Source organism: Gossypium arboreum, chromosome 12 (genome assembly GCF_025698485.1).
Source record: "Gossypium arboreum isolate Shixiya-1 chromosome 12, ASM2569848v2, whole genome shotgun sequence".
Taxonomy (NCBI): Eukaryota; Viridiplantae; Streptophyta; class Magnoliopsida; order Malvales; family Malvaceae; genus Gossypium; species Gossypium arboreum.
In genome coordinates, this window is record NC_069081.1 from 12,669,757 (window position 1) to 12,695,607 (window position 25,851).

The window sequence follows — 25,851 nt, forward strand, 5'->3', positions numbered from 1 at the left end:
GTAACTATACTCTTAAATTTAGATCTTGGAAGTAGATTGAGTTTGTTCTTTTATTATTTCTCCTACCTTCTTAAGGTAGATTTTAAAATGAGTTAACTCGTAGATGGGTAACTATATTTAGCCTAAAATTAGTTAATGGCAACTCTAGTTATGAATTTCTTGTCTAGCGTGTTGAATTTGCTTGGCACATTATGAGAGTTAGGATAGGGGTGTGCAAATTTCGAATAAAATTGAATTAATTCGGTTAACTGATTGAATTTGATTAATCAATCAGTTAACTGAATTAATTCGAGCAAGAGTCGGTTAATAATTTTTTAGAAGTTTGGTTAACGATTAATTCAATTTCGAAATCGATCGGTTAACCAAATTAATCGAACTTAATAAATAATATTATAATATATAACTATTTAGTCGGGGTTGGTCTATTCGGTTAATTTTTTGAAAGTATAAATTAATCGGTCAGTTAATTTAGTTAATTTTTAATATGTTTTATACTTGTTTTAACTAAAAATAAAATATATATATATATATATATATATATATAAATTTCAGTTAATTCAGTTAACTAATCGAATTTAGATCAATTAACCAATTAGATACTTCATTAAAAAACTAAAAAGTTGAACTATGAATTGAGTGAGGAAAACAGGAATAAATTAAAACTTAATTGACTACCTCTAGTTTACCCTCGTAAAAAACAACATTTTAAATAAAACCATTTATTATAGCTCATTTTTTTTCCTGAAAAAGCCACCTACTTCATCATCATTTTGGATTGCAAATACATTTTACACTTACTTAAAAATAATTAATCAAATATTATTTGTGCATAAGTCTTATACACTATTTATGCACCACAATTCACCGCATCAAAATAAAATAAACATTCTAACGGTTTTGATCGATGAAACTATCATGGTCAAGTTTCTTAACCAAACTAATAATAAAAACGTTTAATATTGGGATAAAAGAGTCTAAATAAATATTACATTTTATCCAAAAATAAAATATATAGTTAGAGAATTTTAAAAACATAATATTATTTTTTAATGAAATAATAATCATTTTAAAAATAACTATACTTAAAAAAACTAAAACTTAAAAGTATAAATATTTTTAAGTCAATAACTATATTTTAAAAATAGTTATTTATTAAGGTAAATTATACATATAATCACTTAACTATAAAAAATTCTTATTTTAAGCACTCAAAATAAAAAATTTACAATTTAGATATTTATGTTATACTGTTTAATTATTTTGGTCACTCTAATTAAAATCATAAAGACAAATTAACATAAAATTTTCTTTTAAATTTTAATTTTCCATGTAAAAGTAAAATTCATGTCATTTTTATTCATTTAAAAATTATCATTTTAGTATCCAAACTTCTAATTTAATTTAAATGAGATATAACCCTAAAAAACTTGGGATATTTACAAATGTTAACCTCCGGCGGCAGTTTCAAATGCAACGATGAAAAGGGAGGACTTGAGAAGGGAAGACGAAGTAATTTGTGTTAGGGTTTCATTTTCAAATCGAATTTGGGGATTAACACAACAATGAAGAGGAAGGAATTGGGAAGGAAGACAAATGAATTTGGCTTAGGGTTTCATTTTTAGATTTGGAGATGTCAAGAATGGCTAGAGAAAGAGCCTTGTTCAGGTTCCTTAAGCCTGGGCAATGTGTACAGCTCGCCGACATTCAAGCCACTGCCATGTGGGGCGTTGCTGCAACTGGCGCTCTTTCGCTCATCTAGGTTTCATTCTTTTTCAATCATTATTTCTTTATTGCTGTTAGATCCATAAAAAATTGTTTTGATTGTTTATCATAAAATCTCCCTTTGTATATGTATTAAATTGTTTTTGGATCTGTCTTTGTAAGAGTTGAGATGAAGATGAAGATGAAAATAATAAAATGAATTTTTTTCCCAATTCTCAGTTGAAATTTGAGGAAGAAGATGACAGTTTTGATTTATGGGGTTTTCAATTATTTAATTATTTTTTTCTTTTATTTTGGTTAATAATTAGTATTGAAAAAAATTATATTTTAGTTCTTTAAAGTGGTATGAAATACTTATAACGTGGTAAATTGTGTCATGTGGCATCCAATGATTAGTTGACGTGTAAAAGAAATATCATGTCAGATATTCGTTGGATTTTTTAAAAGAGTGACTAAAATAAATGAACTATAATGTAGGTGCCTAAAATAAAAAATTTTTATAGTTATGTAACCATACGTGTAGTTACACTATTTATTAAAACTATGTTATTGCAAACTCAACTTCGTGAAAAAAATTATTAATAAATATATCTATAAAAATAATATAAATAACAAATGATTTGATTGAAGGGTAAAATACAAATGTTGAAAGTTGTAAAGACTTGGTTTTAAGTCTCATAATGTGTAACTTTTTTTATTTTTCTATGTGAAAGATATAAAATGATAAAACATCCTCAAAATAATATAATTTACTTTATAAAATAAGGATATTTTGTCATTACTCAACTGAATTAGTACTTAATTGACTTGTGACATCAACTAAGTCAAATGCTTTATATATAGTATATAATTGTTTTTTTTTTTACACAATGCCTAATTCTACTTATAACTTCTCCTAACCCCTAAATCGAAAGAAACACATACTTAATCGCACTTCAACCTATATCCTTTTAATTGTTTCAATAGTAATAATGCCAATTAAGCTAAAACTCAATTAGCTAGTGATATAGATTTAAAAAAAAATGTTTTCTTAAAATCAATAACTATTATTAATGGGACCATGAAATAAAAGAATGAAAATATATGACACATAGTAAAAACGATAAATAAATCACTACAAACTAATGCACAAATGTCATGTCTGCAGAATAATCTTTAAAAAAAAAAAGACAAACTGATAGTAACTACAACATTAGAATAATTCAGAAGAAACTAGAGATGCATCTTGATCAAATCACTGAAATTTACATTCTAGCCTCGCCATCATCAAATAACCTAACGATGAATACCAATCAACCAAGAAACAACTGCCAAAGGCCCTAAGAGACTCACCGCATCAATGATGCACAAAATGCCAAGTCTTAGATGGCCCACCCTTCTCATAATTGAAGGTCCTACCTCTTTAGCTGCTTTATTTTGGTGCTAGCTTTAAAAATGTGCTGAATGCTGGTGATGACGATTGTTTAGCCTCGGATGGTGTTGATTGTAGATGATTAAAATTTTGGCACACTTGAGGGTGGGCAAGTCGTACAACTTATTTATTGAGTATTTGAAATCATGAAGAGAATAGAAATAAACTTCAAGATGACTGAATCAGTAAATGAAATTAGCAATGGTTAATAATTTTTCAACCACTACAGACATTTTGTAACACCACATACCTGGCCTAGATGACAAAGCCAAGTCTGGAGAGCTACATCAAATATTTCTCAAAACATAACTCCTGAAACTTAGTCTTTTTAAAGTCATCTAGAAATTAAAGGAATTTAACCACATAAAGTTTAATCTGAGTTCATCATATTAGTAAGTCGAATTCCTCGAATATACTGAAAATAAACCAGTAATATAGATAATAATAAAAGCTAATAAATAATAGGACCGAGCTCCTGGTCTGCTGACCCGATCAAGTCTGAATGTTACCTTTAATTCAATCAACCGACAAAAATGAATTAGCAATGCAATAAGGAAAATAATTACATATTCAATAAAGCTGTGATTAAACCAATAAAGTTCTAAGTTTAGATTTTGAATCAAACTCAAAAGGCAATTTGTTCAATTAACATACCAGACACATAATAAGTCAAATTCATTGTCAGATACAGAACAGATGTAATTATCCTACCTTCATCTTTTACACACCATTTTCGACCAACTCAATACACCAAAATGAGTAATTAATACTCATCCAACCATACACACCACATAGTGTTGATATGACACGTTTCAGTAATTGCAGGCTAGCTGCCAGATCAGATTACATATACTGGTGGTTTAACAACTGATCCAGAACAGAGCACTTCCTCATTTACACACATTCCCACCCAAATGTAAATGCTGATTTCAAATGTCAGTTAACATAGAAGTCTATACGACCATCTAGATACAAATCATACTCGTACTGAATAAATTAATATAATTAACGATTTTCATACGCAATACACATACAGATTTTTAGTACTCATCAGATCATAAAATAGCAGTTTATACAGTTTAATTCAGATCATACGGACCCCATAGAAGGCTTGCATTCGTGTCAAAAGACACTTGTGGTCCAAGGGAAAAATTCCAAATATTGGTCCACACGTCCGTGTGGTTTCACACGGCCTAACTAATTGGCCCATGTAGTTTCACATGGCTTAGCACATGCTCGTATGTTCGCCCGTATGCCTCACACGGCCTAACACACGCCCATGTGGTCCTAATGTACAAATAGTGTGTTACACGACTTGGACACTCGCCTGTGTCCTTGGTTTGTGTGAACCCTGCACAAAACATTCCCATGCACAGCTTGGACACACGCTCTTGTCCTCAGTCCGTGTGTATCTAATTCGTGAATAATGAGTTACACGGCTAGACACATGGTTGTGCGATTCACATGACCTACCATACGGCCGTGTGGCGTCAATAACCATGTTTTCTAGCGTTCGAAATTCACAAAAAGTCAAGTTTTCGGTACGCACTTGCTAACGAGTCGATGTAGAAGCAACAGATTTTGATCCTGAATCCTAAAAGCGACAAATAGAAGTTCAAAACATAACCATTACGAACCAATTCGCAACAACTATCATCGACCAACTAAGTCAAAATCTCGACAAAAACCCCAAACATGAAAACAACCATTACCTTCGCACGATGCAACAATTCCCGAATCTAAAGCATTTTTGGAACGACTTCCTCATGACCTTCTCCTAATGTGCAGTAATTAAACATTTAGACGGAGAATCGAGAAATGTAATAAAAAATAAGTTTTTGACCAAAACATAAAACAACGAATATAAATAAAAATTGAACACCAAAACTTACGAAATTAACGGAAACGAACTTACCCAACAACAACAGCAAGATGAGAACGAGAATTTAAGCAAGGATAAAAAGGAAAAAGAGAAAGAGGAGCAAACAGTGTAAAGCAAAAGGAAAAGGAAAGAAAACGAAAGAGGGAGGAGAGAGAAAGAACGTTTAATTTCTATTTTAAAACTACCTTTCAAAATTCTAACAATTAGCAAAAAAAAAAAATCCTTTAACGCATGCACCGAGACTTGAACACAAGACTAAGTAGAATAGATAAGCTTAACTAGTAAACCAACAGGCTCATTTTTTATATAGATTCGCACAGAATTAAACTTAAGTCGACAATTCAAGGATAGAGGTTAATTTAGAACAAAATAGCAAAACTTTCTAAAGTCCTGAATCAAACCCCCAACCTTAAACATATAAACAGAGCACATAACCATATATACAAAAATTTAATTACTATCGAGTTCCACAATCAAACATTTAGATTTTTGGGGTGTTATACATTCAACTAAAGAAACCCCTACTTTTAATTTAGTTTATTCATATAAGCCATTATATGTATACAGAATTTATATGCATGAGAACGAGAGGCCATTTTCTCATAGGGAAACCATTTTTACAAAAAAAAAAAAAAGAATTTTGGTTAACCATTACAAAGCTAATGGAAGCACCAAATTTGATTGCTTTTAATTCAATAAAATACCTAAGCATGTTTAGGTCTTAGGATTGATTATGAAGAAACATACTATAGGCTATCAAAGTTTATTGTTTGGCCATTGCTTGCAGCTCTTTGCTAGTAAATAACTACCATATCTCTAGCTCTAATCCTTAGTTCCAACTAGGTATGGTCATTTTCATTTTAATGTTCTGCTACATATGGTTTAAAGAAAGAGTCATAACAAGAGTGATCAAAATGAATGAATTATGTAATGTGGGTGGCTAAATTGTAAACCTTTTATTTTGGGTGTCTAAAATGAAATTTTTTTATAGTTATGTCACAGTTTGTATAGTTACCCTATTTATTAAAACTATATTATTGTAAACTCAAAATGTGGTTGAAAAATAGAATTATTAATAAATATATCAATAAAAAATAATATAAATAACAAAGAATTTGGTTGAACGGTAAAAAACAAATGTTGGAAGTTGTAAATACTTGGGTTTAAGTCTTATAATGTGTTTATTTTTTCTATTTTCTATGTGAAAGATATAAAATGATAAAATATTCTCAAAATGATATAATTTACTTTATAAAATAAGAATACTTTTTTCATAACTCAAAAGAGTTAGTGCTTAATTAACCGACATCAACGTGTCATGCTTTATATAGAGTATAAATTGTTTTTTTTACATAATGCCTAATTTTACCTATAATCCCTTCTAAACTAATGCACAAATGTCATGTCTGCAGAACAATATAAAAAAAAAGAAAAAGAAAAGAGAAAGACAAACTAATAGTAACTACAACATTGTAATAATTCATAAAGAAATTAGGATGCATCAACTTGATCAAATCGGTGAAATTTGCACTCTAACCCCCACCATCATCAAATTAACTTGACGATGAATACCTATTAACCAAAAATCAACTACCAAAATCTCTAAGAGACCCACCGTATTAATAATGCACAAAAGGCCAAGTCTTAGTTAGTTTATCCTTCTCATCATCTCAAATCTATTACAATCACTATAATTTATCGTTATGAAACTCATTGAGAATTGTTACTAATAAATCTGATGGCATTTTTATATTATAAAATAACATATATATGCTAAAATATACTAGAAACTAAAAACTAAAAATAAAATTACATCAACTTTTAAAGAAAACAAAGTAGAAAAACAAAAATCATTAAACATAGATTTGAGATAAATGTAGATTAAAATTAAAAACAAAATAAAAATACTAAAAATAACTAACAATCAACCCAAAAGCTGACAATGATATCAAAGAAAAGATTTAGTTTTACAAATTCTTAAAAGACTCATAATTATTTTTTTATTATAGTAATTTTTATTTGACATTATTCTTAATCTATATAATTGCATCGATATCTTTAAGCTATGATATCAAGGTCTTGTTTTGACCAGAAATATATATAAAAACTCAGGAGAACTATATTAGTATAAATAGAGATATAGATCCTAATAAATTTGCAAATCGAAAACAAGTTTCCTCAAAAGATTTCCTTCATAAATTGCCGACCTACTCTCATCTCTCTACAGACAACCCCGCCGCAAGAGATACCTCTCACAAGCCCTCTGTCCCACCCTCCTAAGCGCTCTCTTGCATTCAAGTTTCCGACAGGAAAGCAAAGTAAGCTAATTTTTTTATTTTCTGTTTCCGACCTTACTGATTGTTAGTCTCTCTTTGTTACATTGTCAGTAAATTATAAAGCTTTATTTATATATGTATCTGTGTGCAATTCAGTTTATCATATCAGAACAGATGGGCAAACGTAGGACGGAGATGAAGCTGATAGAGAATGAGAAGGCTCGTAAGAGAGTTTTCGAAAAGAGAAGGACTAATTTGTTAAAGAAGGCCAAGGAGTTATCAATTCTTTGTGATATCAAGCTACTGCTCATCATCTATGAACATGGTAAAGTAAAAGCTGAGATTTGGCCCCATAATAATGTGGAAGCTGAACAAATCATCGAGTGGTTCAAGCAGCGGCGTATTGACAAAACAGCTTGTGATTCTTCCGCAAGTAAGAGGAGAAGATTTGGTGACAAATTTGATATATTGGATCACAAGAATATGGTCAATCACTACTCCGAGAATCAACTTCGAAACTTGATTTTCGAATTGGATGCAAAGATTGCTGCTGTTATGAACGTAATTCAATCAAAACTGGTTCTTAAGGGAGGAGCTGGATCACCAAAGAACAAGGGGAAGGGAAAGGAAGCTGTTATCTACCAAGAACCGATTAAAACCCCACAACACCAGAGTTTTCAGACATATTGGCCAAAGAAAAATTTTATTAGCTATCCTGAGTTTGAAAATAGTAGTAGTATTCCGTATGTTCCATTGCCGGTTCATTATGTTGATCCATCTTCGATACAATCACCTTACAAGGATGCTAATTCCTCGATGGGTTACTACGACCCTAACGTTCACCCTGTTCTTCCATGCATTTATTATCCAAAGATGCCTGGTTTTCCCCCTCAGATGAATGCTTCAGACTTGGGTTTCTTTCCTCCTTTCAATTGATTTTTTTTTCCTTCCCTTTTTTAGGATTTCTGGAAATACATTATAGTATTGATATTCTTGGATAAGTGCTGTTTTGTTTTCATTGGTTATGACTATTATAGGGTCTAGTTGCTTCTGTTTGAAAGTATTATATAGATGAAAAACATATTATGAAACTCAGTGACATTGGCTCTGACATTATTTTATTTTAAAGGAGTAAACTCTGTTATGTTGACAATATATCAAACACCTGGTCTGCATGCAACTCTCACAAAAAAGAAGAAGAAAAGAACACGAGAACACTTGTTGAAAACCAGTACAAATCCATTCAGTACTCAACACAATTGAAACATAGCAACATTGTTCGGCTTCCTAAGAAATCAAAAATTTTCTGTTGGAATCGGAACTATCTTTAGACAAGTTGGACTCCAAAGATTCTAAACTAAAACCATAACCAATACCCTGTCCAAATCCGAACCCAAACCCAATACCACAACCAGCTCCAACCCCAAACGCAAGCCTCAAATGGTTCCAAGGCCACCCACCATACCCAATTCCCCCAACCAAGCCGAAACCAACTCCAACGCCACAACCGATCCCAGCACCGCCGCCTGGGCCTAGTACGTTCTCCTCCACTTTCTGGCGGCTTTCACGGAGGAATTCTGACACTGGAAATTGCTTGTCTTTCTTTTTCCTCTTCATGTTTCCTTTCCATTTCCACAAGGAATTTGCGTCTTTGGATCTGGTTTTCATGTGATTGAGCCAAGGGAAGTTAGTGTATAGTGAAAAGGGGATTGGGTTGGGACGTGGGCGACTTGAAATTGAGAACTTTATCAATCGTGGTGTTGGATAATATGAAGGGAAATTATCCTATTTATTACAACTACAGCCTTTTAGGTTACGGACTACAAGTTAACAGAATGACATAAGTAATTATCAAATTTCGTAGTTTTTTTTTTTTTTCAATTTGAATTTCGTCTAAAATTTATTATTTTTTAATATAGCCAATTTGGGTGGCAAATGAGTGGGATTGGGTCCCGCTTTTTTTCTATTTGTTTTGTTTGAGCTTGAATTATTTTGAATTTAGATTTTTTCAAATTCAGGTTTTTCAAGGGTTGGATTTGATAGAAAAATAGAATTTGACATATTTCATTTATAATTTCAATGATATATATACACATTTGAAGCCCAAAACTAACTCTTATATAGCAGCAGTACATCAAAACAGAAAACAAGAGCAAAGAAATTTGAAATCTCCTAAATACCAGGCATGTAGAAGGTTGAAGACCAAGATCATTTAACAGAGAGCAAACCCGATTCATTTCAGCAGAAGTGTTAGCAATAGATCAATATTCAGCCTCTATGGAGGAATGATCAACGGTTCGTTGCTTTTTGGAGCTCTATGAGATGGGATTGCAACCTAAATAGATGATGCAAGCACTAGAGGATGAGAAGTCATTGAAGTTTCTAGCCTAATCAAGATTAGAGAATGCATGCAAGGAAGTAAGATAGTCACGATAGAGCTGGAGACCATGATGAGGAGTGCCACAAAGATATCTAAGTAATCATTTAACAAGGGCCTAGTGTTCAGTGGTTGGTTTGTGCATAAACTGAGACAACTTATAAATCACAAAGGCAATATCAAGGCGCGTAAGTAATAGATATTTAATTAAGTAAAAACGATTAAATTAAAAAAAAATATAAAATTTAATAAATCTTGAATTTTATTGATTTGATAGTCTAATTATTAAATGAAAGGGACTTAAGCAATAATTAGTCCATAAGGTTATTGATGCACGATTATAGGCTTTTAAATTGTTGAGTTATAAGGTTATAATTAAGGTACATTTGTAATTTAGTAAATTCACTAAAAATTAATAAAATAAAAAGAAATTAGCCATCATCTTTTCATGCTCTTCCACCGAAAATCAAAAGAGGAATTCACCATTTTTGGAGCTTCAAATTCGGCCAAACATAAAGCTTTGCATGTAAGTGATTTTGAGTCCGTTTCTTATAATTTTATGTTTTTGAGATCGTTACAACTAGGTCCAGCTGGCCTGTACCTTCGTTTTTGAATCTATTAAAAATTTTGAAAGTTGCCATTGATGAATTTTGGTTGTTTGTGATGATAACTATATGTTTGAAGCTTTGGTTATGATTTTTGATGGTTTTATAAAGTGATTTTAGTTAGTTTTTTATTTAAGGACTTAATTGTTAAAATGTTAAAGTTTTAGGGATTAAAGGTGAATATGAGGTATTTTATGGACTGTTTAGAAGTCTTAGCCATTCAGCTGTAATGTTGGCTTGAGTAAAATGGTTAATTTGATGATTTTCGGGTTAAGGGACTAAATTGTAAAAGTTGTAAAAGTTAGGGGTAATTATGTAATTTAAAAAAGGGTATAAAATGTAAAGTGAATTAGAAGGTGAAAAGTAATAATTGAGAAATTTTACATTCTAGATCAAGACTTTGTTGATATACTTGAAAAAGGAAAAATCATAGATTAGTCCCTAAACTTCTACAACTACTACAATTCAGTCCATGTAAGTTTGTACAGTTTATAACTTAACACTTATATGAAATGTTTGATGATATAATGTGATATAATAGATATATTTGATTATAAATAACACAAAGTTATTGAAATTCAATACTTGGATCGGATTGAACGTGAAATAGAGTACAATCAAGATATAACATGTTATGGGGGATTGGAGTAGAGGTTGTTGTGGAGTGATATATATATTTCCCGAGTAGGCAGAGGTTCAGCATTTGTTGCGAACTCTCATGTTATACTCTCTGTTTTGGCGTGTTTTCGGTTGGACTAGCTATTCGAAGCAATTGGCATGTTATCGGGTGGATTGGCTCTTATGAGCATTTGGCATGTTATCGGGTGGATTAGCTCTTATGATTGTCTGACGTGTTTTCGGTTGGAATATTGATGTACTCATATTTGTATGTAGTTCATCAGATTTATCTGTAATGTAACTTGTTTAGAAATTTTGATGGTTATGATATGTATTTAGGCTTTGAATTAAATTTTGAAATTCACTTAGTTGAGATTGTGGATGATAGGGAACACATATGGTTGTATTATTATTGAATGATTTGTTGTACTTACTTCGGTAAGATTTGTTTTTTTAGTACATTGAACTTACTAAGCTTCAATGACCTTACTTGTGTTAATTTTACTCTTGTAGATACTTTAAAGGTAGGACAGTCAGATCGACACCCAAGTCACACTATGCACTCATTTTCAGTAGTTTTTAGAACGTTCATTTCGGGTTTTATGGCAAGTAATAGGCTTGTGTGTCATTACTATTGTTTTGATATGTAAAATGTTAAAGTATGATCTTAAGCGCAAGTAGTTAACTTAATATGAAAAGTGAACTAAGGAAGATGTGTTAGTGCAAATATATGGTATGTGTTAATGGAATGTTGTGATTGAGGTGCCTTTGTTAGGCATATTGGTTGAGTGTTAGATGATGTGATTTATCATACTTTGAATGATAGTTCTTTTTGTTGTAAAATTGTATATACTTGTGGTATCAATGAGGATACATTAGTTAGACACTTAGGATGATTGATTTAGCATGTTTTTAGCTTGTTTATGTAAGAGCCCAAATTTGACCGGGCTGAAAGCAGAATATAAATAAATAAATATTTATTTAAAATGTCCATTAAAGTCTATTTACAAATAAACAGGCCTCAAAGCCTGATAAGCCCAAAGCTCGTTACACTTGTAACCCAATCAGCCTAAAACCATTTACCCGGTAACTACCCAACAGGCCTAAACTACCCAGCAGACCCACAAACACCCGTGACCCAATTAAACTAGCTAGCCCAAATTCAAAAAGCCCAATCGGCCCAGCTTGTTACACCAAGGCAGGAAACCCTAGGGTTTCGCTTTCTCCTCGCCGCAAAATGAAGCTTCCGTATAGTTTCAACGACGCGCTCGCTGTCTCTCATCAGCGCCGTGATTCGACCTCCGTGATCAGCGCGCAGCAAGGTCATTGCCGGATCCCTCGCTCGATTGCCTGCAAAAAAAGGAAACAAACAGCAGATACGCGAAAAAGCAGAGCAGAAAATGGCAAAAAAATCACAGCACATCAGTCAAAGATACAGAAGACACAAAATAGAAAGAAATCTTAGATTTCTTTCCCCGAATATGTAAGGGACCAAGGCTATAAAGCCTTTCTTTTCACTTGTAAAAAGGACTTACGTTCTGAAAATACAGAGAGAATCAATAAAACTAGAGATTCAGCAGAAAGATTTGTTCTCGCACATATATACACAGCAAGCATCTCAATCGATTAAGTATACAAATGTGAAATTTTTAATACATATACATACATGTAAACTGTAAATAATGAAAAAGTAAAACGTCGAACTTTTATTTGCGTTAAAAATCGAGGTTTGGACCTCCAACCACCGTACGGGGAGGAGTTGGTGACGGCGCGTGGGCGCGTAAGGCCGAGGACCAAGGCTCGGCTTGACGGAGGCCGGAGCTAAGCACTCTCTCTCTCTCTTCTCATTTCAGAGAGAATTTTAAGTTTTTTTTTTTAAAAAACCCGGTGTAAAATGATTTTCGGGCTAAAGCTTTGGTTTATATAGCCCCTATGAAACGTCGACGTTTTAGACCCCCAGGATCCGCGCGTTGACCCGATTACCCGGGGAGGATCCGCGCATTTTTAAGAATTGGGTTAATTACCCAACTGATCCTTCTGCCCTTTTTTGTATTTACAATCAAACTTTATTTTATTTATGATTTGGCCCAATATTTTATTTTAGTTTTAATTTAGTCCTGATGGCTATTAAATTATATTCTGGAAAGCGTTGCCGTTTTGGGATAGGGCAATTTGCCCAGTGAGCCCTTTTGATTTTGCGCGCGTTTTAAATAGGGCCTCAATTCAATTTTAGTTCTTTTAAATTCGCCCCGTAATTTGGCTGGACTTTAAATTTAGTCCTATATTTTTTTTTATTCTATATATATATATTTATATATTGTTATTTGTTTTATTTTAACTTTACTTTTATATTACACATTAAAATTATTTTATTACAAGTATTATTATATGTATTATTATTATTTGTTATTTTCCTCAAATTATTATTATTTTACATCAATTTTTATATTATTATTATATTTTCACATATATTATATATTTACTAATTATTTATACATGTCATTTTTACATATAAACTTTCATTGTTTTATGTTATATTTCTTATTTCCTATATATTTTATTATATAACATTTATTATGATTTATTTTTTATTCTATATTACTTTTTTATATATGTTATGTATCTCATATATTACCAATTATATTATTTATGTTTATATCATATATATTATTTAAAATTTGTAAATTATCATTATTAAAATATATTTTTAACACATATTATATACATATCTAACTATTAATTATTTGTTTATGTATTATTTCATTTTAAACTGATATTTTGAATCCTTTACATACTTTTAAACCAATATATTTTATATGCATAATTATTATTCTATTTTTGTTATTATATATTACATATTATATTAAATACTATTTTAGAATTATTAATATCACATTTTAATTATGTGTATATTTTGTTAACAATTATTAATTTTATTTTTATTAGATCATTATATATTTTTATATTGTATGTGTCATGGGTGTGTTAAATATTATTTTATAATTATTATTATATGTTATATTTTGTAAACATGTACATTGATATTATATTTTTATTTGCATGTCATATATTTTTAATTATTGCTTTCTTATATATCATGCATTATTTAATTATTACCTTGTATGTTTGTATATTTTGTTTATTCATTCTCAATACATGCTATATATATCTTTGTATGCATATTATTAATATTTGCTATTTTATATGTATGAATCTAATACGTTCTTTATATCATTGCCATCATTTTGTTTAAATGCACGTATTATTTACCTACTACAATAATATGTTACTATGTATGATTTATAATGCAATACAATTCCCCACGCATCATCTTTAAAAAGACAAGGCTCCAAATTTTCAAAAAATATAAAGGCAATGCTTGGTGTTTGGAAATTTCGAAAAAGTAGTGCCCTAACTTATTGGATTGCGACTTTTCTCGTTAAGTTTGAATAGTCAAGTACCCTTCTAAGTTTTTAAAGGTTTTCAAAACGTAAGCGACTGTCTTGGAGCTGCAAAGCGATATGTCCTAACTTACTGGATGTAGCATTTTTTCGTTTCAAGATAGGGATTTCTAAAAAGGCAAACTTAGTGTGAATACTTTGATACAAGTGAACCCAAATTTTCAAAAATCAAAATATTTTAAAGAGGATTACATCTTAAAATCTTTAAAATTTTCGACATTTAAAGACACTTGATAATCAATTAGGTACCAATTTTTAGGCGTTACGAGGGTGCTAATCCTTCCTCGTACGTAACTGACTCCCGAACTCGTTCTTTTGATTTCGTAGACCAGAACCGATGATTTTAAAACAAAATGTTTTAAAGGTGATCCAATCACACCTAAAAAGATTGGTGGCGACTCCCATTTTCGTTTTTTTAAAGTCGATTCCCATTTTCCAAAACTCGATTTAAAAATGGTCTCAACAGCTTGGCGACTCTATTGGGGACTAATAAGAGAGTCAAGCCGTGTAATTGATTATCTCTTGTCTTAATGTCGAAAATTAAAAATTTTAAAATTTAATCCTCTTTACATTACATGCGTTTGTATTATTGCATGTGTTGCTATATTTTGATACGCATAGCATTTGCATGACCGTTGTGGTCACACCCTTAAGTAGGAGTGAGAAACTACGCCTTCGTGAGGTTTTCGCCTCATTGTCGGATAGTGGATCACTTTCGAGATACATCTGTACCTATGGTTTCGTGAGATTTTCATCTCTGTGCAGCCATAGGGAAATGTATTCCCCCGTACTGAACTCGTTTCAAATAAGCCTATAATTGGTGAGAATCGAGGAATCTGCTAGTTCGGTTACCTCAAACTTTAGAACCGGCCTCATATAGAAAACCGTAAGAACCCAATTTAGTTAGATATTACACTTTAGGTATTACCTTATAAGTTACGTAAGAACCCAATTTAGTTAGATATTACACTTTAGGTATTACCTTATAAGTTACTATTAAGATTTATTGATATCATGTGGTACTGACTTTTCTTTTTCTTTTGTTTGCATGTCATTTTGCATTACAAAGGTATCGATTCACAGTCAGTTTCTAAGATAGAGAGTTTTATTATGGAGAACGGACTTCTTGATAGAGTGGAGGGCAACGCCAATGTCCATAGATGGTCTGAGCAAACTCAACTAGAAAAGGGAGATAGTGTAGCTGTTGGATACGTGTTGGAGCTGCCAGATTACACTCGCATCAGTGTCACGCAGAATAATCTCCAAGAGCTTAAGGAGATTTGAGATCTGTGGGAAAACGAGACCATACATTTATTCTACGGTAATTACGGAGACTTACCTTACTTGCTTGATGTTCAGGTAGACGAGCATTTGTTCCGAGCCCTTGCACAGTTTTGGAACCCAGCGTACAGTTGTTTCACTTTTGGGGAAGTAGACTTGGTACCTACCGTGGAGGAGTACACGGCTTTACTTCATTGACCTAAGTTTCAGAGTGATAGGATCTATTCTCGAGCTGCTTGTGTCCCTACCATTTGGAAGAAATTAATGACTATTACGGGGATGAGCGAGTAGTGGATCATGGCCAGAATCAAAGAAAAGGGTGAGTACAAATGCATTTCATGGGACGCTTTGAAAGGTCTGATTTTGTCACACCCTGATGAGACGAAGAAGGTAGATGTTTTTGCTTTAAGTTTGTATGGATTGATGATTTTCCCTAAGGCTTTGGGATATGTGGATGAGACAACCACAGATCTTTTTCATCGACTCGGTAAGAGAGTTACTTTCGTTCCTGTGATTCTAGCAGAGACATTCAGGTCTTTAGGTGCATGTAGGAGGGCTAGTGCAGGCAGGTTTGTTGGTTGTGCTCAGTTGCTTTTAGTTTGGTTCTACAGTCATTTCAGATTGATAGATAAGGTTGTCTGTCGGGTTTTCTTTGAGGATTACTCCCCCTTGAAGGACATAGTAGCTTCAACAAAGAGAGTTGAGGTTCCAGAGGAGAATTGGATGGCGCTGCTTCAGAATCTTCAGTCAAAGGATGTTGAGTGGAGGGCTCCGTGGATGATTCCAGGTGAGATTCTTTACCGATGCGGCAGTTTCGATTGGGTCCCTCTATTAGGAGTTTGGGGAGCTATTGGTTATGCCCCTTTGCTTGTGTTGAGGTAATTCGGTTTGAGGCAGTTTGTGCCAGCAACCCATGGGTTGGCTCAAAGTGAGTTCATGTATAGAGGAGCCGACTACAAGAAGAAAGTCAGTGAGATCTCTAGTGCTTGGAACAAGACTTGTCGGTTGAAGGGAGTAGCTATTAGCCCTGCTACGACTCCAGAATATATTAAATGGAGAAGCAGAAGGATTGACGATAACATCCCCAAGCCAAGTGGAGAAGAAGTTCGACTGATGGAGGAATATTTGCAAGTGATGCCCTCGGAGTTGGAAATTGTGAAACAAGAGTTCGAGAGAAAGAATTTGGAGCTCGAGAAGAGGATAGCGAAGCTCGAAGAGGAAAAGATGTATTTGAGCCTAGATGTTGATGTTCAAAAGATGGAGATCGAGAAAGAGAGAAAAGAAAAGAGGAAGATCGAGATGATTTGAAGGAGCATTACAAAAAGGTACAAATATCCTTGAAGAGAGAAAGAGTAAGAAGGGCTTCAGACCAGCTGCAGAAAGAGATCCAAGAAGAAAAAGTTAGAGCCCAGTATTGGGAAAGGAAGTTTCAGGAGATGCAGTCGCAGAATTTGGCATTAGAGGAAGAAAATAAGGGGTTGAAGTCCAAGGTAGCTGAGCTTGGAAGATCTCTTCGTTGGCGTCAAAACCATGATTCTACGGTCGAGTTACGGGAACTAAAAAATAAGGTGGAAGATTTGGAAGTGGCGTTACATGATGGTGAACTTCGGATCGAGCAGCTCGAGGCATAAGAGGATTATCTAAAGGAAGAGCTTCATCAGTCTAGAGGGCAGGTCAAAGAGAGGGATTACGTCATTGTTGAAGCCATAGCCCAGATTCGAGAGGTTGCTGAATATGTAAGAGACTTAGCAATACGAGCTGATGTATTGAGTCTGATGTATGAATCGTCGTCAGGCATAGGACGAGAGTTAGCCCTTTTGTTAGATAGAGTTAAAACTTTGGGCATTAGGGCAAAAGTGTATTTGTAATCCTCTTATATGTAAAGACATTCTTTTTCTAAATAAAGCTTTCTAAACGAAGTTGAACCAGAATCGATATTCTTATTGCATTCATGCATTTGCATCTCATAGCATTACATCATATCATATGCATTCAAGGTTACATCATATCATACTAAAACTAAGAATATAGACCAAAGGTTTGAACAGTTGCAAAATGATATGCAAGACCAGTTGCAAGAGCAGTTGGCCAAAATGCAGAATGAGATGATGGAGCAAATGTTAGAAGCTCAGAGGAACATGATGACCGAAATGGCTCAGCTACTGAGGGCCACTGATAAGGGTAAGGCTCCTATGGCCATCGCTGAAGAGGAAAATGGGGGTCCTCCTCCAGGTTTTACTCTGCCTCATGTGCCATTGCAAACTGAGGCACCTCCTAGAAGGCCATCTGTCACTGTGAGGCCTCAACATGGGCCAATTGATACTGGTATCCATATGAATTTCCCAGCTGGTTCAGGATTTAATTTGGGTGACAATCCTACTAATCCTCTCGTTCCTGACCTAGATATGGTGGAAAGGGAGGATTTGAAAGTCGAAGCTGCAAGGCAATTAGATGAACGCTGCAGATGGCTAGAAGAAAAGTTCAAGACTTTAGTAGGCACTGGCAATCATCATGGGATTGATGCCAAAGATTTAAGTCTAGTCCCAAACCTAGTGTTGCCTCACAAATTCAAAATGCCGGAATTTGAAAAGTACAATGGTACTACTTGCCCAGAGGCCCATATCACAATGTTCTGTAGAAGGATGACGGGGTATGTAAACAATGATCAGCTGTTGATCCATTGTTTTCAAGATAGTTTAGTGGGAGCAGCAGCCAGGTGGTACAATCAGTTGAGCCGGGCTAGAATAAATTCGTGGAGGGATCTTGCACAAGCCTTCATGCAACAGTACAACCATGTGACTGATATGACGCCGGACAGGATCACACTTCAAAACATGGAGAAAAAGCCTAATGAAAGTTTTAGGCAATATGCACAATGATGGAGGAAGGTGGCAATGCAAGTACAACTACCACTATTAGAAAAGGAAACCACCATGTTATTTATCAACACTTTGAAAGTGCCGTTCATCACTCACATGATTGGAAGCACCACGAAAAGTTTCGCGGATATAGTTATGGCAGGGGAGATGATTGAAAACGCCATAAGGGGCGGTAAAATTGAGGGGGAAGTAGCCAAAAGATCGGCCCCAAGAAGAAAAGACAATGAGGTAAATAACACAAGCAGTTTCAATTCGAAGGCAGTCATGGTAAGTCAGCCCAAATTAGCCACAGTTGGGCAACAGGGCTCTCAAAAGCAGGAATCTAGTATTAGGCATGAGAGGATGCAATTTACACCTATACCTGTGATGTATCAGGAGCTTTATCAAAAATTATATGATGCGCATGCTATAGCCCCTTTCCACTTGAAACCATTACAGCCTCCATATCCAAAATGGTACGATGCAAATGCCAGATGTGAGTATCATGCTGGAATATCGGGGCACTCAATTGAGAATTGTACGGGATTCAAGAAAGCCGTAGAGAGGTTGATAAAAAATAGGGTTTTGAAATTTGAGAGTGCCTAAAATATTGAGAACCCTTTGCTAAACCATGACAATCAAGGAGTGAATGCCATTGTTGAAGCTGGTGGAAAAAGGGGGAAGGAAAATGTTTCTGAGGTGAGGATGCCTTTAAGGGTAATCTGGAAAGAGATGGCGAAGAGGGGGATGATAACCTCTAAGAAAGAAAGCGAAGGAACGGGGAACTACTGTGAGTTCCATGGGAAAGAGGGCCATGAGACCCAAGATTGTGAAAAATTCAAAGCCTTGGTGCAAAGCTTTATTGATAATAAAGAGCTAAAAATTTTTGAAGGTAGCTCTTATGAAAGAGAAATAAGTGCGTTAGAAAATGTACAACAAGGAACCAACCGGCCAAGAATTATTATTTCCTTGCCGGGGAATAATGAAGTGTGGGCGCAAAACAGGCCCAAAGTGGTCATTCATAAACTCACGCATTTCCCCTACAAAGATGACAAGAGGGTGCCATGGAGTTACGACTGCAGTGTAACAGTACCTAAAGAGGAGAGTATAGCCAGTGCATCTAAGGATGTGCAAAATGAAGGTTCCTATAAAAGAAGTGGGAAACGTTATGATGAGGGGGGCATTAGAGTGGAACCCATCAAAGCAAAAGATGAGAAGGAGAAAAAGAGCGAAGTACCCATCAACGAGCAGGTAAGGGAGGAGGAGGCTAAGGAATTTCTAAAGTTCCTTAAGCATAGTGAATACAGTGTGGTCGAGCAGTTGCATAAGCAACCAGCGCGCATATCAGTTTTAGCCTTGCTTCTGAGTTCTGAGGTGCATCGGGAGGTATTGTTGAAGGTACTTAACGAGACATATGTCACACACGACATATCTGTCAATAAGTTAGATCGGTTGGTAAATAATATCAGTGCTGACAATTTCATCTACTTCAATGACGATGAAATTCCACCTGGGGGCATAGGATGAACTAAGGCCTTACACATCACTACTCGATACAAGGGATACACGCTTCCAAGTGTACTTGTTGATAATGGGTCTACTTTGAATGTTCTTCCATTATCCACATTGAACCGACTACCCATTGACAGCTCACATATGAAAACATGCCACAATGTGCTAAGAGCTTTCGATGGAACCGAAAGGAAGGTGATGGGGCGAATTGACATCCCCTTGGAAATTGGGCCAAATATATATGAAATTGATTTTTTAGTAATGGATATCAAACCTTCCTATAATTGCTTATTGGGGAGACCATGGATACACTCAGCAGGAGCGGTACCTTCCTCATTGCATCAAAAAGTGAAATTAGTGACAGATGGACGGTTGGTAACCATCAATGCGGAGGAGGACATTATAGCAACAGTCACTAGCAAGGCCCCTTATGTTGAGACAAATGAAGAGGCTATCGAGTGTTCTTTCCGCTCTTTAGAAATCATTAGCGCAACTTTTATTCTGGAAGGAAGTGAGGTGCTAGCACCTAAGATGTCTAGAGCCACGAGGATGGTTCTGCAAATGATGATGGGGAAGGGAGCACTGCCAGGAAAAGGACTGGGGAGACAATTGCAAGGTGGGGTTCAGATCCCAAATCTGATTGAAAAGAAAGATTGCTTTGGCTTGGGCTTCAAGCCAGACCACAAGCACAAGAGGCAGGAAATTGAGAAGCACCAAGCAAGAAGAAAGGCGCGTTTGAATGGAAGAGAAGTGGAGTGGAAGCCGATGGCATTCCCACCTATATCTAAATCCTTTAAGTCAGGAGGATTGCTGATAGAAGAAAGTTGTCAGGTTAATGCTGTACATAATAAGGGATCGGAGCAAAGAAACCTCGAGGGCATTCGCCCTTACGAACCGGGGAGCTCTCTAAATAATTGGACTACGGAGGACCTTCCTGTAGTCTTTAGAAATTTTTCAGAGTAATTCTCAAAACATGTCTATTACTTTAGGGCTAGGAGTAGTAAGATTACATTTGTGAAAATAGGCCTATGTTCATCCATAATTATTTAAATAAAACATAACTTTTATCAATTTGAACGAGTATTGTTTCATTTTTATCGACCAAAATTCCTTTAAATTTTGGCAATTCCTATTCTTTTATTCATAGTACATAAACAATCATTCTTAGATTCATTCATTCTTTGTATATTCTTTCATACCCTTACAGGTCCCTAGATATCAATGATATGAGCACTGATACTACAGCTCCTGATTTCTCTTACGAGCAAGACATGTGTTTAGAGGAACCTCAGGATTTTGAAGATGTTCAAGATTATGACGTATCTCTCGATCTGTTAAGGATGGTAAAGCAGGAGGAGAAACAAATCATGCCACATGAGAAGGAGGCAATAGAGAATATAGCCCTAGAGGAAGGGAATGAGTTGAAAATTGGAACCCTAATTAGCAAAGACACAAGGCATGGTCTGATTGAGTTGCTTCGAGAGTTCAAGGATATCTTCGCCTGGTCATATCAGGATATGCCTGGATTGAGTACTGACATTGTAGTACATCGTTTTCCGATAAGACAGGATTGTAAACCAGTCCAACAGAAGTTGCAAAGAATGAGGCCAGACATTGTCCTGAAAATAAAAGATGAAGTCAAGAAGCAGTTCGATGCAGGGTTCTTACAAGAGGTAAAGTACTCTGAATGGGTGGCTAACATTGTGCCTGTTCCTAAGAAAGATGGAAAGGTACGAATGTTTGTTGATTATAGAGATCTGAACAAAGCAAGCCCAAAAGACAATTTTCCTTTGTCGCACTTTGACACTTTGGTTGACAACACAGCGGGATATTCGTTGTTCTCCTTTATGGATGGTTTCTCAGGATACAATCAGATAAAGATGCATCCTGAGGACATGGATAAAACTACTTTCATAACCCTGTGGGGGACCTTTTGCTACAAAGTGATGCCATTTGGGCTGAAAAATGCAAGGGCAACATACCAACGAGCTATGGTAAACTTATTCCATGACATGATGCATAAGGATATTGAGGTGTACGTTGACGATATGATTGCCAAATCGCGTACAGAAAAAGAGCACATTGAGGTCCTGAGAAGATTGTTCTTGAGATTGAGGAAATTTCAGTTGAAGCTCAATCCAGCAAAGTGTACCTTTAGAGCCAGGTCAGTGAAAAGGGAATTAAAGTCGACTCAGACAAAGTCAGAGCCATACGAGAGTTACCTTCACCACGTACTCAGAAGGAAGTTCGAGCATTCTTAGGAATGTTGAATTACATCGCTCGTTTCATTTCACAACTGACCGAGAAATGCGATCCAATTTTTCGCCTCCTCAGAAAACACAATCAAGGGGTTTGGGATAAAGAATGCTAGAAGGCTTTTGAAAAGGTCAAGCAGTATTTGTTGAATGCTCCAGTATTATCTCCACCAAGCCCAGATAAACCGTTAATACTGTACTTGTCAGTGTTCAGCAATTCTATGGGACGTGTGCTTGGACAGCATGACGAGTCAGGGAAAAGGGAGAAGCCAATTTATTATCTCAGTAAGAAATTCACTGACTGTGAAATAAGATATTCGCTAATTGAAAAGTTGTGCTGTGCGCTGATTTGGACAACATGAAGGTTAAGACAGTACATGCTATACCATACCACTTGGCTCATCTCAAAACTTGATCCATTAAAATACAAGATGGAATCAACGGCTCTAAATAGGAGAATTGCGAGATGGCAAATTTTGTTTTCAGAGTTCGATATAGTCTATGTGAGTCAGAAGGCTATCAAAGGAAGTGCGGTGGTAGACTTTTTGGCCCGTAGAGCTTTGGAGGGTTACGAGCCATTGAATTTTGATTTTCCAAATGAGGAGCTAATGTGTATAGCAGCAACTGAAGATTCTCCATGGAAGCTAAATTTTGATGGGGCTTCTAATGCAGTCAGAAATGGAATTGGGGCAGTCTTGGTATCTCCGAATGGCGATCATTATCCGTTCATGTGCAAGTTGGACTTTGACTATACAAACAATATGGCTGAATACGAAACATGCATCATGGGGCTCCAAGTAGCCATAGAAAGAGGCATAAAAACCCTAGAAGTATATGGAGATTCTGCATTGGTAATCTATCAGTTAAGAGGTGAATGGGAGACAAGGGACCCTAAATTGATCAATTATCGAATGATAGTTTTGGGGTTACTAGGAGAGTTCGATGACATCACCTTCAATTATCTCCCACGAGATGAGAATCAGATGGCAGATGCTTTAGCAACCTTGGCTTCAATGATTAAGGCAAACAAAGAGGAGGAGATGAGACCAATTCAAATGAGTGTCTATGAAGCTCCAGCCCATTGTTGCAACATTTAGAAGGAAGAAAAAGATGATAACCTTTGGTGTCAGGATATATTACGATATGTGAGAGATCGTAAATATCCTGAACAGACCAATGAAAATGATAAACGAACTTTGAGAAGGTTGGCCTGTGACTATGTCTTGGACGGGGATATCCTATACAAGAAAAGCAAAGACCAAGTACTTCTGAGATGTGTCAATGCTGTGAAAGCTAAGCTTATTTTAGAAGAAGTTCATGAAGGTGTATGTGGGACACATGCAAATGGGTTCACAATGGCAAGGCAAATCATGAGGTTTGGCTATTATTGGGCCACTATGGAAAGAGACTGTATCAACTATACCAAGAAGTGCCATAAGTGTCAGATTTATGGGGACAAAATTCATGTTCCACCTTCACCCTTGCATGTTATGACTTCTCTATGGCCCTTCTCCATGTGGGGCATGGATGTTATTGGACTTATATCACCGAAAGCTTCGAATGGACATCGGTTTATCTTCATGGTAATTGACTACTTTACAAAGTGGGTAAAGGCCGCCTCTTATGCGAATGTTACCAAATCAGTTGTGAGTCGATTTTTGAAGAAGGAAATCATTTGTCGGTATGGAATGCCTGAGAAGATCATATCTGACAATGCATTGAACTTGAACAACAAAACGATAGCGGAGGTTTGCGACCAATTCAAGATCAAGCATCACAATTCTTCTCCCTATCGTCCAAAAATGAATGGGGCTGTGGAGGCCGCTAACAAGAACATTAAGAAAATAGTGGGGAAGATGACTGAGACTTATAGAGACTGGCATGAGAAATTACCGTTTGCACTCCTCGCCTATCGGACATCTGTCAGAACTTCTACTGGGGCAACTCCATTCTCGCTAGTTTATGGGATGGAAGCAGTGTTACCTATTGAAGTAGAAATACCTTCTCTTCGAATTTTGATGGAGGAAAAGTTAGATGAAGTTGAATGGGTTCAGTCCCGATATAATCAGTTGAACTTGATTGAAGAAAAAAGGCTAAGAGCTATTCATCATGGTCAGATGTATCAGAAGCGAATAATGCGGGCTTATGACAAGAAAGTTCAACCAAGGGAGTTTCATGAGGGAGACCTTGTGATGAAAAATATTCTTCCTATTCAAAAGGACTTTAGGGGAAAATGGATGCCGAATTGGGAAGGGCCGTATGTCGTGAAGAAAGCTTTCTCCGGCAGTGCATTGATCTTAACAGAAATGGATGGGAAAAGTTTACCCAATCCAGTGAATTCAGACTCAGTTAAAAGATACTTTGTCTAAGAAGGGAGTGTCCAAGGTGAAAACCGGCAAAGAGCGCCTTGAGATGTTTCAAAAAAAAAAAAAAATGAAGAGGCCAAGGTGAAAACCCACAAAGGGCGCCTTGTGACCAAAGGGGTTTTGAGTTGAAAACCCGAAAGGGCAGCTCAAATATTGAAAGACATACGATAATCTTGCTATTCAACGAAGAGCGAAAAATGTCGTATACTGGGGCATCAACAGAATACTTTGAATCTTCTAAACACATGCCTTCATGAAGTTGATGTATAAGCACTCAAGCAGTGATATCTAGGGCATCTAACTTCTCTTTCGTTTGCTATCTTTAGATTCTATTTCTTCTTAAATATAGGCTTTCATGGCTAATTTCCCTTTGTATCTTTTTGATAATTCATTAAAATTCAATTACTCATAAAAGATTCATTCATTTTCCATTATTCTTTAAATATGTTGCATTGAAATAATAATAGATGAACTAAATACGTTCACAAATGAAGTTTTGCGCATTACTCTGGAATTTCTAGATAATACAAGAAACTAAAATAAGACAATTGTTCGAGAGATCCACGTAAATAGGGGATAAATAAACTCGAGAAATTCCTTTCTTCTAGTCCAAAAGGAAAATGAACAAAACCAATGATTCAATTCTTACAGACATCCTCAGTAGATTGTAGTATTGGAGGAAGGTCTACGGGCTGAGCAAAAATGAAATTTTGAATGGTGACGCTTAGGATAGGGGTCGTATTCATAGCATTTTGCATCATAACACATTTAATTAGGAACATTCGACTCACTTCGAGCATAGCATCCTAATTATCAGGCATAATCATTCTACAGGTTATCAAAGACGGTGTGCTTTAGTCTCCTAAACAGCAGGGTAATAGGCCGCAGTATAGCAGATCTAGCTTTCAGATGTTTATACTGAAGCAGATCCAAGATGATTTGGTATTCTTGTGTTTACAAGAAACAAATCGAGGACATAGCAGATTTGACTCTCAGATGTTCTCAAATATAATAGATCTAGCTTTCAGATGTTTATACTGAAGCAGATCCAAGATAATTTGGTATTCTTGTGTTTATAAGAAACAAATCGAGGACATAGCAGATTTGGCTCTCAGATGTTCTCAAATATAGCAGATCTCACCTTCAGATGTTTATGCTGAAGCAGATCCAAGATGGTTTAGTATCCTTGTACTTACAAGGAACAAATCGAAGATATAGCTGATTTGG

At 35.3% G+C, this 25,851-nt stretch overlaps 2 protein-coding genes across 2 annotated transcripts; one reads left to right on the plus strand and one right to left on the minus strand.

Annotated features, from left to right (window-relative positions):
* Nucleotides 1-7,091: 7,091 nt before the first annotated feature.
* LOC108477415 (MADS-box protein FLOWERING LOCUS C-like) lies at nt 7,092-8,826 on the plus strand. The gene is made up of 2 exons (XM_017779955.2): nt 7,092-7,333; nt 7,448-8,826. The coding sequence occupies exon 2, from the start codon at nt 7,466-7,468 to the stop codon at nt 8,225-8,227; it is 762 nt and encodes a 253-aa protein (XP_017635444.1). The 5' UTR covers nt 7,092-7,333; nt 7,448-7,465; the 3' UTR covers nt 8,228-8,826.
* LOC108477889 (protein TRIGALACTOSYLDIACYLGLYCEROL 5, chloroplastic) lies at nt 8,579-8,959 on the minus strand. Its single transcript, XM_017780362.1, has one exon. It carries the CDS (start codon nt 8,957-8,959, stop codon nt 8,579-8,581), a length of 381 nt encoding a protein of 126 aa, XP_017635851.1.
* Nucleotides 8,960-25,851: the final 16,892 nt, after the last annotated feature.

Excerpts from the sequence above, each read along its gene's own strand:
- LOC108477415 (XM_017779955.2), top strand. The coding sequence starts at position 7,466 with ATGGGCAAACGTAGGACGGAGATGAAGCTGATAGAGAATGAGAAGGCT.
- LOC108477889 (XM_017780362.1), bottom strand. The coding sequence starts at position 8,959 with ATGAAAACCAGATCCAAAGACGCAAATTCCTTGTGGAAATGGAAAGGA.